The sequence below is a fragment of the Sorghum bicolor genome, chromosome 4, assembly GCF_000003195.3.
Source record: "Sorghum bicolor cultivar BTx623 chromosome 4, Sorghum_bicolor_NCBIv3, whole genome shotgun sequence".
Taxonomy (NCBI): domain Eukaryota; kingdom Viridiplantae; phylum Streptophyta; class Magnoliopsida; order Poales; family Poaceae; genus Sorghum; species Sorghum bicolor.
Genome location: NC_012873.2, coordinates 12,981,889 through 13,000,069, shown reverse-complemented (window position 1 = coordinate 13,000,069; position 18,181 = coordinate 12,981,889). Strand labels below are relative to the sequence as shown.

Below are 18,181 nucleotides of genomic sequence, written 5' to 3'. Positions count from 1 at the left end.
GAGAAGAAGTCGAGGTCATGAGCGGAAGCCGGTGGGGTGGTGGTGGAGAAAGGGAAGACAAGCTCATCAAACACCACATGGCGAGAGATGAGGACGCGACGAGAGGTAAGATCATAGCACCGGTACCCCTTGTGGTCTGGGGCGTACCCGAGGAAGACACAGAGAGTCGAACGGGGTGCCAGCTTGTGGGGAGCAATGGCCGTGGTGTTAGGGTAGCACGCACACCCGAAGACACGAAGGTGGTCATACCGAGGAGGGGTGCCGAACAGAGCATGGTGAGGGGTAGGAGCGGGACAAGCAGTGGAAGGAAGGCGGTTAAGGAGATAGGTGGAGGTGTGCAGGCTCTCAGCCCAGAAGCGAGCGGGTAGGGACGCCTGGAGAAGAAGGGTGCGTATGGTGTCGTTGGTGGTGCGAATCATGCGCTCAGCCTTGCCGTTCTGGGAGGAGGTATACGGACAAGACATGCGCAACTGGACACCGTGTGAGAGAAAGAAGGCACGGGAGGTGGAGTTATCAAACTCCCGGCCATTGTCACTGGACGGCCTTGATGGTGAGGCCGAACTGAGTAGACACCCAGGCGAAAAAGTGGAGAAGAGTGGGGAAAGCATCAGACTTGGCACGCAGAGGAAAAGTCCAAGAATAATGAGAAAAATCATCGACCACCACTAAATAGTATTTGTAGCCAGAAATGCTGAGGACAGGAGAAGTCCAAAGGTCGCAGTGAACAAGATCGAACACCCGAGAGGCATGAGAAGAAGAGGACTGAAAAGGAAGACGAACATGACGGCCCAGCTGGCAAGCATGACACAAGGGCTCATCGTGAGTCCGAGGGCACTGAATGTCAGAACTACGACTCAGCTGTGTCAAAGCATCACGACCAGGATGGCCGAGACGACGGTGCCAGGTAGTGGAGGAAGGTGTGGTGGCAAAGGCAGTTGACAAACCAGGAGGCGAGGTAGAGGACGCAGAGGTCGGAAACTGAAGGGTATAAAGGGGCCCCGTGCTGTCGCAACGGAGAAGAGGCCGCCGGGATGCCAAATCCCTCACAGTAAGACCAGAAGAATCAAACTCAACCGAGCAGGAATTGTCAGCTGTAAACCGACGAATAGAAAGAAGGTTGTGAACCATAGAAGGGGCAACAAGGACGTCGGGAAGGCAAAAGGAGCCATGAGTGCCGGCAGCACCCACAGAGGTGACAGGAAGACACGAGCCATTGGCGACCATGATGGACGAAGGATGAGAGGAAGAAGGAGGTTGAACATAGGAGAGGATACCCGGGTCGGGAGTGGTGTGGTAAGTGGCTCCCGAGTCGGCGACCCAGTGAGGTCCGACAAGAGGAGGTGGAGTCATGGCGCTGAAAGAGTTGGCCAAGGCCGTCGGGTCCCAACCGACAGGCCCGGGCGAGACGGCAGGAGGTGGGGCCCAGGAGAAGCGGAAAGAGACCCTGGAGGAGCATAAGCGAGCATGGCCGCCGCCGGGTGAGGAAACACACCGTCGGGAGGTGGAGGCCACAGAGGTGCTGAGTGAAACCCCGGAGGAGCTCCTGCAAGCATGGTCTCGGCGAGCAAAGCTCACCACGTCGAATTCGGCGGCGACGGCGACGGCCTCCTCGGACCCCCCAACCCCCGCTCGGCCCGAGGGGAGGGCCAAGAAGAGAAGCCCGGGCGGCGACGAGGGCGGTGGCGAGGGCCGAGGCAGCAGTGCCATGGAGGGGCGCACCGGTTCCCGCAGTGCTAGGAGAACCAGGAACCGCGTCCAGAGTAGGGGCCACTCCCATGGGCGGAGCAGGCACGGCCGCGGTCAGAGCAGGGACCGCAGCGCCAGCTGCACCCACGCTCGTGGCACTTGCGGGCGCTGCCAGGAAGATAGCCGAGGCAGCCGTGCTGTGAACAGAGAGGCAGCGGGCAGTGGCGCCGGCGCTGGGAAAAATGGCAGCGCTGGGAGCCGCGCGCACACCTGCTGCGGCACTGGGGGGCCGCGCCCACGCCCGCGGCGGCGCTAGGGGCCGTGCCCGCACCCGCTGCGGCGCTGGGGGCCGCGCCCACGCCCGCGGCGGCGCTGGGGGCCGCGCCCGCACCGGCTGCGGCGCTGGGGGCCGCGCCCGCGCCCGCCGGAGTCGCGCCCGCGCTCACCGCGCCCGCGTTGAATCGGGGCCGCGCCAGGGCCGCTGCGAAGCTGGGGCTGCGCGTGCGTGCCGGACCTGCGCCTGCACCGGGGCCGGCCGCGCTTGGAGAGGGAGAGGGAGGAGCGCCGGCCATGGCTCGCCGGCGGCGGCGGCGCCGGCGGCTGAGCAGGTGGCGGCTGGGAAGGGAGGGAGGGAGGAAAGAAAACCCTAGCTTGATACCATATTGAAACATTGTAATTCACATTACTGGGCTAACCCTAGACAGGGTAGCCATATAGTTCCATACATGGGCCTCATGGGCCTAGCCGCATGGGCCTAGATTACTCATATTCCAACAGTGATGAAGGAAAAAACATTGCAGCAAAAGAATCAAGGTCATTGGAGTGGATCTGTGTGTTCTCAGAATAACTTGCCTCAAAGCCTAAAATTATTGTACTAGAAATGGTTTATGTGCAAAACTAAGAAAGTTGAATCTAGAATAATTAAATACTAAGAGCAGTTAAGAGAATAAATCCACTGTATGCCACTAGAGAACTTCCTAGCTGTGATTATCATCAAATAAGTCCATTTTCAGTCCATGCCATCATGGTTTTCATTTTTCTCCTTGAACACATAGGAGAGTTGCATATCACTATATTAAGCAGAAAAATGGTTAAGGTCCATACAACACACCTGCACACCCAACACACAAGTCTTAACCCAAAGACCTAAGAAACTCCTTGAGCTGTGGCCAAGAAGTAAGAAATACCATGGGAAGGTGAATTTCTTCCCTAACGAGCAGGAGTGTTTCAGCAATTTTGGGAAGATGGTTTTCAATTTGATTTTGATACTTTTCTCAGTCCATGATATCTGGCAATGACACGGAGTAAAGAAATTCAAAATCTTATGGTATGGAATTAACTCTGACTTATTCCATGGAAAGTCATGAAACAAAGAAATATCCAATGACAAATAATTAATGTCAATATAAATTCGCCCTTAAACCTTCAGACTAGAACAGAAATAATTTTGTGAATCATATTTTATTTTCAACCATGCAGGCGAATAATATAAAAGAAGCTTTTATGCTGCATCATCTTTTCTTTGTACTCTGTGGTTAAATACTTTTTGAAATAATTATGTGATTATTTGATACTGTAATGTGGGCTTTGCAGCCTACTGGAGCAAGTGCAATCCATCGAGCAATCTTTGGATGAGTCTGGCTTAGAAGCTCTCTCATCCTTTCTGAAAACCAAAAAGGTTAGTTTTTTTTGTGAATTTATTCTTCACTCCCTAATATAGACAAGTACAATAAGTTTGAAGTTGTTAATTTGTTCTACCATCACGTATTTGCTATTTCTATGTTTCGGCAACTTCATAGAGAAGAGTAGCCTCATCTTTGCCAATGTACTTAAGTTCTGTTAGTATTCATGCCTTGCTGGGTTCGATGCTATGGCTAGATGGATAATGTTATTGGCCCTGGTGTACGCCCTGCAACCAAGATTCAAGTCCCTTTAAACTTGAATTTTGGAGCCTATTCTTCTTAATATCTGACTAAGTTCCTCCTAGTGTCAGTCTTTTTTTAATAAGTAAACAGCTTTTACTGCTTTATCTTTAACCAGTTTACTGAGTGATGGACCTGCTGCTCACCAGTGTAATGGCCATTTCATACGTGTATATGTGATTCTATTGATTATCTCAGAATTTAGACCAACTGGAAGATGCAAAAGATTTGGATGAAAATGGTGGCGTTCAAGTTTTGTTGAAGACCTTGCTGTCGTTATCTTATCTAAGATCAATTCTAATGAAGGGTCTGGAAAGTGGCCTTAGAAATGATGCTCCAGATAGTGCTATTGCAATGCGACAAAAGGTTATTTTGTCAAAACACAATTGAGAAAGTATGGGTTGAAATTGGATGCATGTATTTTCAGTTAAATTGATTGTTGAGGTTTTGCAGTGGCGTCTTTGTGAGATCGGGCTTGAAGATTATTCGTTTGTATTGTTAAGTAGGTAATGACATAGTTGAAATTAAATTTGTTTCTTTTTTCAATTATGATGCTTCCGTACATACTTAGTTTCTCATGGAAGCAAATCCGGTTTTTACCATAACAGATACATCAATGCTCTTGAAGCTTTGGGTGGATCAGCTTCACTTGCAGAGGGTCTTCCTACAAATACAAGTCTATGGGATGATGCCCTTGATGCCCTTGTCATTGGCATAAATCAAGTTAGCTTTTCAGGATGGAAACCAAATGAGTGTACTGCAATAGTGAATGAGCTTCTTTCTTGGAAGCAGAAAGGTCTATCTGAATTTGAAGGTACAATTTCTCCTTTACTATATGTCATGCATGAATGTGCATCCCTACTTGTGTTCTCATTGTGGTGAGTACCCTTCAACTATTGTTGTCATGTACATAGGCAGTGAGGATGGAAAGTATATTTGGGCACTGAGACTCAAAGCCACTCTTGATAGATCACGAAGACTAACAGAAGAATACTCTGAAGCACTTCTTTCTATATTTCCTGAAAAAGTCAAGGTGAGTTTACTGAATGAAGAGTAGATGAGTCCTGTGATCATAAGTTTATCATATGCTATTCTGCTGTCCACCTATTTTTTCCCCTCAAATATGTTATTGGCTGTTACTAACCTTGGAGATTTGAGAAGATGAGCACTCCAGTAGTGGAGATGACTATATATATAGGAGCCTCATGGACCATATAGGCCTATAGTAGATGGACTTTCATACACTTTAACACCCTGCTTCAAACTCAAGGTGGAAGTGCGGGATCTGAACCATTGAGTTTGAGCAAGTGAAGCTGATGCTGCTCATAGGTTTGTGCTTTAGCGAAAAAATCTGCCACTTGGTGAAGATCTCAACATATTGAGATGACGTTGGCACATGGAGAACGTGGGCACCACCGATGGGAACTCGCTCCCAAACAAAGTGAAGATCGATCTCAATGTGTTTGGTGCTTTGATGCTGAACTGGGTTGGAGGACATGTAGACCACACTGATGTTGTTGTAAACCAGGGTAGCACGGCAGGGCGGTGAGTGAAGCTCGCAATGAACAACATTAGCCACAATGCGGTACTCGGCTTCTGCATTGGACGGAGACACAGTGGTTTGCTTTTTGGAGGGCTAGGACACAGGGTTGTCCCTGAGGAAGACCGCATAGCCCGAGGTGGACCTAAGATGTAGAGTGCGGTGAATGTACCTCAAAATGCATTTGAGAGCCGCATGATGAGATTTCCGAGGATCATGCATATGGATACATACTTGTTGAAAAGCATAGGGGATATCCGGTCGTCACTAACCGAGGCGCTATCCATGGCCGACAAGTATGTACCTATTCTGCAAGAGAAACAAACCGTTGGCATTGCACTGAACTTGCATCCTAAGAAAGTGATGTAGCTCACCCAGGTCCTTCATCTACAACTCTTGTTGCAAGGCATGGGTGATGTGGCAAAGGAGAGCTGCTGATGATGCAGTGAGGACAATGTCATCGACATAGAGAAGCAAGTAGATGACGTTGCCTCCTCAGCGGAATACAAACAGCGAAAAGTCTGACTTGGCTTCCACAAAGCCGAGTGAGAGCAAGTAGGCGGTGAATTGGCTTCGACACATAGCCTAGTATAAAAAGCAAACTAAACCCTAAACTAGATGTCTCTTGTAATATGAAATTCTGCATGTTTAATATATTGTTTTGACACCATGGATTTGCTTTTACTCTCCAAATGGTGCATTTTGTGATGGGGGACCTGATGTGGCGTAGAGGAGCGCAATGTCTTGGTTGGGAAAATGTTAAGGAGCAGTGTGGTGGTACTAAGGCTTTCAACCCAATAACGAGGAGGGAGACTGTCCTGAAACAAGACAGAGCGGACGACATTGTTAAGCCTGTGAATGGGAAGGTGTACTTGTGCAACTTCCTTGAGGATAACTTCGTCACGGACGTGGCAGGAGTACTTCTCGAGGATGAGAAGGATCTAATGGCTCCAATAGGTGTAATTGTCGGAGTTAGTGTTGAGGATGGCGGGGATGAGGTTGCGGATGTTCTACACGTCGACTGCGTGAGCGTGCAAATTGATGATGGCAACGACCTCATGGACCAATAGCACATTGCGAAGGTGCTGTTGAGGACCATCCAGGAGTGGTTGACTTGAAGTCCTTGTCGGTTGCGATGACCCGTTTGTGGGCTGCACGGGTGAGGGTGTGGATGGCCGCTGTGACGGCCCTTTTGTTGGCCGCACGGTTGAGGGTGTTGCTAGCACGCACGACAGCCATGTTGCACGCTTGGGCGGCAGTGGAGGCTTCCCTCTTGGCAGCTTGGGCATGAGCAAGGGAAGCAGTTCCTCTAGAGTTGGTGCTTCTTGGTCACGAGCATGGGTAACTAGCAGGTCAATCAGGGCCACCCTCCAGTCACACAAGTGTAGAGGCACCAACACAACTGCAGGGGCAACAATTGGAGAAGACTTGTTTATGAGCAAGGGCCACCTCTTGCGTGGCCTTGGCCTTGTGGTGGCAGGCGACAACACTATGCCTAGGGGTGTCTGCGTCGGCAATGGTAGCAGTGTTCGCAATGGCTGCTGCTGTCGTAGCGGCCTTGGCCTCCGCATCAGCAGCTGTGGTTGCAGCGAGGTTGGCCTCATTCTCGGAAGGAGAGGCGGCGCCGCAGCAGCGTTGGCCTCTGTGTCTGTAGTTGCAAGGAGGTTGGCCTCCTCATCGATCATGAGAGTGGTGGAGACAGCAGCCAAGGGAAGAATAGGGGACTTCTGGATATGGTGGACGCAACATGAGGGGATCAAGCGTGGGAATTGTTGCGGGGCGAGGGGCCAGCCCATGATGAGGTAAGTTGCGTGGGCGCACTAGGGTAGTGGAAGGATTAGGGTTTAACATCAGTGTTATCCTAAATGCTAAACGCTTTTCGGATATAAACACTAGGGTATCTATTAACCTGGGGATTAGCTCTCATCCAAACTGGCTTATCCGACGATCGGCCAGACTAGTCCACCCCAAAGGCAAAGCCAACATCTCGGCTGACCCTAAACGCGTAGCCTACACCTTGCCTGACCCCAAGGTTTGGGTTTCAATTCGCATGACCTCGAGGGCATGGTTCCCAACGACCCCAAGGGCATGGTTTCTGATTCGCCCGACCCCAGGGCTGTGGGCTCCGGCTCGCCTGACCCCAGGGGCGTGGGTTCTGTCTCGCCCGCCCCCCACGCGGGAGTTCTGCCCAGTCCGATGGTGATTTTTGTGTGGGAGCCCCTGGCCGAAGGCAGAATGCTCTTGGACAAAGGTACAACATGCACTAGAGGCGTTAGAGGCGAACGGGATGGCTCACCTCGATGTGACCTCGGCCCAGATCAGGTGTAGCCAATGAGCTGTACGTAGCCACAGGGCTCCACTGTGGAGTTAACTCTTGTACCACACTTGTACTTTGTCCACAAATATGTTACAAGGTGTCATTTTGTCACCTAAAATGACATGGGACTTGCCTAAGCACCCGGTTGACCATCCCGCATGTCCCGGGTGCGTGAGATGTCGTGTACGCCCCTAATGGATGCCACACTGCCGTTGTGGTTAGTAGGACGATGAGATGGCACCTCCCATGTCAAAGCTACAGGAGCGGACCAGCTCGTCAGCAAGGAGGAGAGATGACCCCTGGAGACCTATTTTTCTCTTCTTTTCCTCTTTTAGCCTCTTTGTCTTCTTACACATGTACACCAGTCCCTTCCCTTGAACTATAAAAGGGAAGGTGGGGCATCCCTTCTGGGACACAACGACCACCACAATGAAAAACATGAACACAACATTCTAGCCCACATTCACACACTGCTCTCAAGCACCATAGAGACTTGGGAGCCCACTCCCTCTCTCGACTGTTTGTAACCCCTACTGCAAACAACCTCGCAAGTAAACATGAGCAGCTCGCCACTAGACATAGGGACATTCCGCCTGAACCAGTATAAATCCTTGTGTTTGTGCACCATCCGAGTCCAGAAGTGCAGATACAAATAGCCGGTCGCGGTTCAAAACACCGACAATGCTAAACCATAAACAGTAAGTCATCTACTATTTAGCCATTATTCGGGCTAAACGGCCAATTAAACGGGCAGAACAGATGTTTAAACAGGATAAACTGTCAATTAAATGGAAATGATGTACCAACATTTAGCATTTAAATGGTGTGTAAACGGGCTAAACGATCGTTAGGCGAATAATGTTTAACCTAGACTAGTGATCACAGTTATTTGGATTGGACCGGACTGGCGGTCCGACCGGTAAAAGACCAAACCGGAGCCCTAGCCGGTTCGGTCTGCCTAAAAGATCGGTATGCAAATGAACCGGTATTAAACCATTGAACCGCCGGTTTTTTTGGAAAACCAGTGAAAAACCGCTCAGAAAACCGGACATTGGGCTGCTGGAGCCGGTGACATCGCGGGCGCAGAGCCTGTGGTCACCGAGAGGGGTGGAGAAAATATTGAAAAAAAGGGCTAAAGTGACTGGGAAGGGAATCGAACCTCCAACCTCAGCTTTTGAGAGCAGCAACGCCACCACTACGATATGCTGGTGTTTGTGTCTTTGAACAGATCACATAGTATTTGAACCGTATTGAACCGGTGGTCTAAACGGTTGAACCAATCAAACCGTGAACCAAGATGTTCACCGGTTCGATCTCCGGTCCAGTCCTAATAACTATGCTAGTGATACCATGAAAGCAAAGGTATTGCATGGGAAAACAACAGATTGATTAGGGCTGTAGAGTACAGGCACATATATAGGCAAGGATGATCTAGGGTTGGTTTATAGAAAGTATGGCCACTATCGGATATCATTGATCAATCTATAGAAAACCATGACAGGCTCTAGGCCCAGATGCGTATTTGTCTAACAGTGACAGTGAGATAAACAAGGCTTCCCACAATATGACGATATCTAGATCCCCAAGTGGTGTTCCTTCAGTAGGGTGAAGGTCCAAGTGAAGATCAATAGGTGTTGTAGTCGTTTGATTATCAGTAATGCCATAACGGGCAATATGATCTTGGAATGAGAGAGATAGTATCCCTTAGTAGAATGCAACACCTCAATTCTGAGAAAATAACAGAGAGGCCCAAATCAGACATTTGAAATTGCTCACTGAGTTGCTTCCTCAGAAAATGTCCATTGCTTATTGCTTGACAGATAAAACATCATGATATTTGTCCATACCTCTCTGGCAGAACACTTGATGGGAATGTTGCCAATCATCACCGATGATTTAGGTTAACTTAGTGTATTACTACTGCATCTTTATTGCAAAGTAATATGCTTTAGTGTACATAATATAAATATTCGAGCCAATAGGATCAAAATTACCAGACATAAACATTACATAACGAGGGTTGTTCCACATGATCTTTGCTTATTTATTTGCATCATTTTTTTTTGCTTCGCTCATGGGTTAGGAAGCTAGAAAAGATCTGTAAATGTGGTTGGATTGCAAGTTACAAGAAGGTGGGAGCAGGACATATTTGTATGAGGAAGATACATGCAGTGTGTCCAAAAGGAAGTGAAAATAAGGATATAGATGCAGTATGTCCAAAAGGATGTGAAAATAAGGATATAGATGCAGTATGTCCAAAAGGAAGTGAAAATAAGTATATAGTACTAGATTATTTCATGCTTAATCCAAAATAAATTTGTTTCCTTATATGAGGAATTCCTAAGAAATAAAGTACAAAAAATTAGAGACCGATTTCAACACTTTAAACAAACATTGGTGCATGCTATGTTCAATAGAACATAAGCCAACATTTCCATTTATTCTCACACTTTAACTTTCTTGTGAATTGTGGGTAAATTTTCAGATTGATTGTCTACATATGTAGGTTCTTGGGAAAGCCCTTGGAATACCAGAGAACAGTGTGAGAACATACACTGAAGCTGAAATTCGTGCTGGGTAATGTTTTCTTTGGAGCAACAGAAGAGTACTAAGTGCTTCTGCACATTGTTTCGACGATACTGATATTTAGATTAACATCAATCTGATTGATGTGAATCTAACTATTTAGATTTGTTTTAGTGTTATTTTTCAGGTCTCGAAACTTTGCACTGTACTTTTAAAAGCAACTCGAGCAGTTCTTGGATCGTCTGTGTGGGATGTTCTTGTTCCTGGAGTGGCCCATGGAGCCTTGATACAGGTGTGGGCAATTTCCATTTGCTCCTTTTGCCCTGTTCTTTTTTTACTGAGATGTAATTCGAAACATGCTGCGGTATGACAAGATCAAACATTTTATCATTCAAATGATCAGCTTATATACTGAACAATTGTCAGTCACACATGGTGGGTATTAGAGATATACATAGATATATATTAGATTTATGCACCACTTAAGCTTCATTGAATTATTAAAAAGAGCTAAAAGATTGATTTGATGATAATTAATAATAAATCATTCATGTAAGTTGTTGTAAAAAACTGAAGCATAGACCATAAGACAGGTTTCTGTCAGACCAGGATATTTGATCTTAGCATTTTTCAGTTATGATTCATAAGTTGGGCTTGACCTTGGTTCATTAAAAATTCTGGCCTACCCTTGAGTCTTTAAAAAATTAGACTGGTGGGAGGAGACATCTCCTGGGCATTTTAATTAAAACTGACCCTAGTCTCTTACCCATCTAGAATGGCCACAAAGGTTGGTTTCACAATCGACAATTACATCCTGTTGGTGGCAGCTATTTAGGGTATAGAGTGTGAGCCAACGAGGGGCCTTTATTAGCCCAGCCTGAAATTCACTCACATGGGGAGTCGAATGTAGGACCTATGTTGCTACTTGTGAGCTCTTCTAACCAGTCAAGTTGCAGGCTCGTTCACCCTTTTAGTCTTTAAAACCATCTCAACCCATCCTTGCTTGCCATATTTAAGTTGAAAAATCATGTGTTTATAGCATTGTTTCTTTGGTCATAGTTCATTTTTTCAGGTTGAAAGAATAGCTCCTGGATCATTGCCATCATCCATCAAAGAACCTGTCGTGCTAGTTGTAAACAAGGCTGATGGAGATGAAGAGGTATCTATAAACAATTAAATCCTTGGTTTGTTGTTGTCTTGACAACTTCCTGATATCGCAAAGGTTTGGCTCCTCATTTGACAGGTCAAAGCTGCTGGGGATAACATAGTGGGTGTTATTCTTCTACAAGAATTACCTCACCTATCACATCTTGGTGTTAGAGCTCGTCAAGTTAGTACCAAAAGCCTCATTTTATTTAATTATGGTTTCCCTTTTTAATGAAATCCACTGCACTTTTTTGAAAAAGAAAAAAAAGAATGCTACTTACATATGTTTCCAGGAGAAAGTTGTATTTGTAACTTGCGAAGACGATGACACGATTAAGAACACGAGGTTACTTGAGGGAAAATATGTCAGGTTAGGTTCTATTTTACTAACATATCATTCCATTCTGATATGGACCGTGTTGCTCCCATGTCATGGAAAAAAGATTTTCTTATTTCTTGAATGAACATATTTAATAATTACTGGTGTGTTACAAATCTTATATGATAATCAACTATCATAAAGAAAGTTAGAACATTTCACAATGTGTTGTCTTATCTCAAAATTGTATAATTCAGATGGAAAATCATATGGCGCCAGGGGGGCTGGTGCTCTCGTTCTAAAATACCATGTTGCAATGTTTCAAAAATCATCACAAAAATCATGTATTTTTAGCTATACTTATCTTTATGTGTGCTAGATACATGATTTTCGTGATGATTTTTGAAACATTGCAACATGGTACTTTTAGCTAACGAGGGCGCTAGCCCCCCCTGGGCACCAAATCTGCACTTAATTCAGATTTGAGTTTTAAACTGTTAGTTGACTATTCTGTGGAGATTCAATTGTATATCGATAGAGATTTAATTGATTTGTTTCATTTATTGCATAAGAATTATTTCTTTGTTATATTAGTAGCCGTAATGCTTCCTTTTATGTCTTGGTAGTGGGCTGATCTAAGCCAATGTACTAATAGTACTTGGAGTAGATGGGGCTGTACTCAGCCATACTCTTGTGTACCATATAGTTGGTACAAGAGTTGTATATATACTACACCTAAGGCTGTTAGAATATAATTATAACAGCCCATATTGGGCTTACAGCCCATTGGCCTTGTACTCCTAGCCTGACTTGTATTAGTACCACATTGTAACTTGTAGATGTACTGCAAGCCTTCCTTGGGATCTCTGTCACGCGTTCTGCGGATGGCCTCTTCCTGTCTCAGCGCCAGTCTGCTCCAGCGCGCCGGCATGGCTGAGTGTCACTCTACGGCAACTCCTGTTGACACTCATGCCAAGCTCTCTGCTACGGACGGCGCACCGGTGTCGGATGCTACTCAGTACCGCAGCCTCGCCGGTGCACTACAGTACCTCACGTTGACTCGTTCGGACCTCGCCTATGCTGTTCAGTAGGTTTGCCTCTTCATGCACGACCCGCGGGAGCCTCACCTTGCGATGCTCAAGCGTGTCATGCGGTATGTCAAGGGCACCCTGTCCACCGGGCTTCACATCGGCACAGGCAACATCACCAACTTGACCGCCTACTCCGATGCTGATTGGGCTGGTTGTCTGTGTCTTCCTCGGCGACAACTTAGTCTCTTGGTCCTCCAAACGACAGACTACGGTCTCTCATTCGAGTGCGGAGGCTGAGTATCGTGTGTTGCGCACGCTGTGGCTGAGACTTGTTAGCTTCGTCAGTTACTTCAGGGGCTCCATGCACCCATCTCATCGACGACGATCGTCTACTGTGATAATCCAGTTCATCATCATCGCACGAAGCATATTGAGATAGATATTCACTTCGTCTGTGAGAAGCTTGCTTTGGGACAGGTTCGGGTGCTCCATGTTCCATCGTCTCATCAGTTCGCGGACATTATGACCAAAGAGTTACCTGTACAGTTATTCACTGACTTTAGGTCCAGTCTTTGTGTTCGTGACACTCTCGCTTATACTGAGGGAGGGTGTTAGAATATAATTATAACAGCCCATATTGGGCTTACGGCCCATTGGCCTTGTACTCCTAGCCTGACTTGTATTAGTACCACATTGTAACTTGTAGATGTACTGCAAGCCTTCCTGGCTATATAATGAAGGTCACCTCCCCTGTTTAGGGTGTGCGGTGTTTCTCTACAAAGGCAATGCAAAAACTCAGTTCAGTTGCCACATTCAGTTTATAGAGCTCAAGTTCAGAGCTTGTGTGTGCTCTGTGCTCAATCCCTTCTGCCTCTAGCCATGGTGTGTGTGAGTGTGCTGGTAATCTTGCTCACCTGCGCAGGGAGATCGAGGGCCAACAAGGGGTATGAGGTGTTTTTCTATTTTGGGCCTGATCGAACCATTCTCCCCATCCCTTCCGCTGCCCTAAACTCTACTACTCTATTTACTGCTTGCCTGGGAACTATCCCAATGTGTGCTGCCTTTAGTGTTGGTCATCACCTGGGTTCCTCCCCTGGCTGCCACCCTCTTTATCCTGGTCTCTACTAGCTCTAGTTATCTTCTATATATAAGTGGATTCTGTAACCTTGTTATCAATCAATGAATACATGCAGATTTTTATCTTCTCTCAGTTCCATGTAATAAAGTTGCCACTCATGTCTGTCATGCATGTCAACTTGGCAAGCATGTTCGTCTACCTTTTTCTATTTCGTCATCATGTACTTCTGCTCCTTTTGAACTATTACATTGTGATGTGTGAACATTCCCCGTTTCGAGTGTCACTGGCAACTCTTATTATTTGGTTATCCTAGATGGCTACACTCGTTACTTCTGGACCTTTCCACTTCAGCGGAAATCTGACATCCATCAGCACCTTGTGCATTTCTGTGCTTTTGCCCACGCACAGTTCGCACTCCCCGTCAAGTGCCTTCAAGCTGATAACGATACAGTTTGTGAACAACGCCACTACTAGCTTCCTTGCAGCCAATGACATTCTGTTGCGTCTCTTGTCCCTACACTTTGGCTCAGAATGGCAAAGCTGAGCGTAGCTTGCACCCCCTCCATTCTTCCATGCCTTCAGCCTACTGGGCCAAAACTCTCTCCACAGCCACCTATCTTCTTAATCGACACCCATGCTCCGCCATACGCAATGAGATCCCATTCTCTCACCTCTATGGTCAGCAGCCCGACCTATCCCACCTTCGTGTCTTAGGGTGCCTCTTCTACCCGAATCTCAGTGTCACATCTGCTAATAAGCTTGCTTCACTGTCCTCTGTCTGCAGGCTATCGTTGCCTTGATCTCTCATCGCGCCATGTTGTGTTCGATGCCAGCATGCTATTGAGCTTCTCCAGCGTGTTGGCATGCCTCAAGCTCTTCGCCACAGCCAGTGTGCCCGTCATCGACCCGTCCGAATACCGCAGCCTTGCTGGGGCGCTGCACTACCTGACACTCACCTGTCTGGACCTGGCCTATGTGGTCTAGTAGGTGTGCCTCTTCATGCACGGCCCCAGGAGGCAGACCTTGCACGACCCTGGTCTCTTCATCTACATGTCTCCATATTGGCATCGGTCCTGTCCAGTTTGTCATGACATAGTCTGATGCAGACTGGGCAGGGTGCCTCGACTCCTGCCACTCCACATTAGGCTACTGCATCTTCTCAACAAACTCGGTAACAATTCTCCTAAATATCCTCCCTGCAATCCCCTTCCTAACCAACCCAGCCTCTGGTCAATCCTAGCCATGGTTTGGGCTCGGTGAACACCTAGGGTGTTGCCTATATATCGGCGGCCCATGAATGTGTCCACAACTTATTGCATGCATACAAGAATAGTTGGATGAGTCTGTCCTATTTTGAAGTTACAAATCTAAAAGTTCTCTTTTTCTAATGATGAAGGAATGTGTAGAAGTAGAATTTTCAGTTGCATACTGAAGTACTAAACCTGACTGCTAATTAAGCACCACTTAGTGGTATTGAAGTAGTATGCTACTGCTATGCACCCTCTATGTGAATATGTTGGTGAGTTTTGGTGTTCCTTTTTACAGGTTGGGTGCATCATCCAATAATGTTGATCTTTCAGTTGTTTCAAACAAAGATGAGTGTGCTGCCATGTCTTCAGAGCTGTCCAGTGGAGGAAATCTATTTGCACAGCAATTTTCACTACCGCTGACTACAGACAAGAAGTTAGAATTGTCTGAGGTTAAGTTTCTTTTGCTTCAAATCATCTAATCAAAGCATGCCAATCCATCACATCTTGCTGACTGCATGTTACAATGCATGTTTTTACACTTGCTCCTACTTACTTTTTTTCTTTTCCCTAACCCTAAGGGGCCTTCACTTCAGCAAAGGAGCTATACTTCAGGAGCAAATATTATGTCTGGTGTGCTCGAGCTTTCAGAGGCATCAATTGAATCATCTGGTGCAAAAGCTGCGGCATGTGGAACTCTTTCAGTTCTTTCCTCAGTGTCAAATAAAGGTACCAATTTCAGTTGAGATATCCATAAAATTCATGTTGATTTGTGTTACGTACTTTGTTGTGAATCGATACCTTACAAGGTTCACAATATATCTCTGATGATAGGGAATCAAGGTAGTTATCATGCTCATTCGCAGAGCAAAATGTTATGTTTAGGAATGTTCTTGAATTTGACAAGTATCATTTATAACCAGTCAATTTGCCTGGACGTTATTAGTATGTTGCTGCTTATTAACAGAGAAACGTAGTAAACAGGGCAGATAACTTGCATTCCACCAATCCAGATTTGTAGAATATATATATATATATACACCCATGGTATCATTCAAAGCAAGTAAATCTAGCTGATAATGCTGTATTCCTCCTTTAATAAATAACAAATTATTAAACATAGTGCTTAACCAAGGTGATCAAGAATAAGCTTAGTTTTCATGTAACAATAACAGTGAATGTTGTGATAGCTTTTTATCTGCTAGAATGGCAAAAATGATACTGTTAAGGACTTAAGGTCATTTCTGCTGGTCATGTTTCTTGTAGATTGTGGTGCGAATCTAGCCTAGTTCCTGGGGTGTGGTGTGTGTTTGTTCCTGTACTCAGGTTTGGGTCCTTCTAGACTCGTGCACTACTTTTTTTCTACCTTAATGAAATGATGCGCAGCTCTCCTGCGTAGTTCGAGAAAAAAGATCGTTTCTGCTGCATGATAGTGTTTATGGATCCATAGACCTTGAAACTTATGTGAGTACAACAGAACTGCAAGCTTATAGTAGTACGGCTGAACTGCTTTCTTGAAAGTCTTATGTTCCGTTTCCTATTATCTTTACATTTTCCATTGATTATTGGGCAGTTTACAATGACCAAGGAACTCCAGCAGCATTCAGAGTTCCTGCAGGTGCTGTCATTCCATTTGGATCCATGGAGGATGCCTTCAAGAAAAGTGGATCACTCAAATCCTACACTAACCTTCTAGAGAGGATCGAAACAGCTCAAATTGAAAATGGTGAACTTGATAGCCTATCCGCGGAGCTTCAAGCCACTGTTTCACTTCTTTCTCCATCGGAAGAAATCATTGAATCTTTGAAAAGAATATTTGATCAGAATGTTCGACTAATTGTCAGATCTACTGCTAATGTGGAGGATTTGGCTGGAATGTCTGCTGCTGGACTCTATGAATCAATTCCTAATGTCAGTCTCTCTGACCCTAGTTCCTTTTGCGCTGCGGTTGGACAAGTTTGGGCATCATTATACACAAGGAGAGCAATCCTTAGCCGTCGAGCGGCTGGTGTACCTCAGAGAGATGCAAAGATGGCGGTTCTTGTGCAAGAAATGCTGCAGCCAGACCTCTCCTTTGTGCTTCATACAGTTAGCCCAGTTGACCATGATCCCAAGTTAGTAGAGGCTGAGGTTGCCCCTGGTCTTGGAGAAACCCTCGCTTCTGGAACCCGTGGCACTCCATGGAGACTCTCATGTCACAAGTTTGATGGCAAAGTCACAACTCTAGCTTTTGCGAATTTCAGTGAGGAGATGGTGGTGCTCAACTCTGGCCCTACTGATGGTGAAGTGACTCGTAGGACCGTAGACTACAGCAAGAAGCCGTTATCTGTTGATGCAACCTTTAGGGGGCAGTTTGGTCAGCGCCTTGCCGCCATTGGACAGTATCTGGAACAGAAGTTCGGAAGTGCCCAAGATGTGGAAGGTTGCCTGGTTGGCCAAGATATATTTATAGTTCAGAGCAGGCCACAACCATAATAAACAAAAAGTTCTGCTAAGATGAATGTGGTTACCTGGTTAGCTGAATAAAAATGGATACTGGCTGAAGAAATTTAAGGACTCTGTAGCATGAATAGCAGTGATTGAGTCTTTTTATATGTTATCTTAGGAAAAATAATAATTTGGCACAGGTTCAGCCATTCACTTGTATCGATTTTGTGAACTAAAAAACTTACTGGATATACATAATGAAAATCTACAGGACTTATAAGAGTATCTTCAGTAATACTACTCAAAACAGATACCTACTTGTATGTTTAGGTAGTCATGTATTTTGATACTACCTATTTTTTTGCTTCCAACTCTAGCAATATTACCTAATTATGGCTCTCAAATTTATTTAAGCAGTCAATGACATGTGGGACTCATATGTCATCCTCTCCCTTCAAACAGATTGGATATAGATGGGTATCACTAATATTGTTTTTTTTCATATTTCTATTCATACTCGGATTCAAATATAGATAGTATTAGCTATGTCAGATATAATACAAATGGACATCGACAATATAAATATATGATTTGAGTATTCAGATACGGTTTCGAATGTTGAATATTCAGATTTGGATATGGGCACGTCTAAACTCTTCTAAACGGATTCAAACTCGGATATGGTAGGTGGTGCCGATGAGGGGGTTGTCGGAGGAGTACCACCCCTTTGTGGGGAGGGGGTCACCGTGAGAGGCGCCACTGCGGATCTGGCGTGGACGTGGCTGGATTTGGTGTGGAGGTAGGGAAGGTCAGCGGTGGGCTCCTTGCATGCGGCGGTGTGGAGGCGGGGACGAAGGTGGATAGTGGGCTCTTTTTTTTCAAATTAGGCGGATAGTGGGCTCCATGCGAGCGTCCGCGTCTAACGAGAACGAGCATGAGACA

At 45.9% G+C, this 18,181-nt stretch overlaps 1 protein-coding gene across 4 annotated transcripts in view; it reads left to right on the top strand.

The window, feature by feature from the left end:
- LOC8080376 (phosphoglucan, water dikinase, chloroplastic) overlaps positions 1 to 17,624 on the top strand; it is a 42,378-nt gene extending 24,754 nt beyond the window's left edge. For 2 of the 4 annotated variants that reach the window (XM_021459926.1, XM_021459925.1), the window contains 13 exons: positions 3,280 to 3,364; positions 3,807 to 3,974; positions 4,062 to 4,114; positions 4,217 to 4,422; positions 4,523 to 4,641; positions 9,972 to 10,042; positions 10,166 to 10,283; positions 11,064 to 11,150; positions 11,235 to 11,321; positions 11,431 to 11,507; positions 15,111 to 15,264; positions 15,394 to 15,541; positions 16,386 to 17,624. In XM_021459926.1, the coding sequence (XP_021315601.1) occupies positions 3,280 to 3,364; positions 3,807 to 3,974; positions 4,062 to 4,114; positions 4,217 to 4,422; positions 4,523 to 4,641; positions 9,972 to 10,042; positions 10,166 to 10,283; positions 11,064 to 11,150; positions 11,235 to 11,321; positions 11,431 to 11,507; positions 15,111 to 15,264; positions 15,394 to 15,541; positions 16,386 to 17,287 (2,275 nt within the window). In that variant the 3' untranslated portion in view covers positions 17,288 to 17,624. Of the gene's footprint in view, positions 1 to 3,279; positions 3,365 to 3,806; positions 3,975 to 4,061; positions 4,115 to 4,216; positions 4,423 to 4,522; positions 4,642 to 9,971; positions 10,043 to 10,165; positions 10,284 to 11,063; positions 11,151 to 11,234; positions 11,322 to 11,430; positions 11,508 to 15,110; positions 15,265 to 15,393; positions 15,542 to 16,078; positions 16,344 to 16,385 lie in introns of those variants that run through there. The other 2 variants (XM_002453614.2, XM_021459927.1) reach the window with 2 other exon arrangements.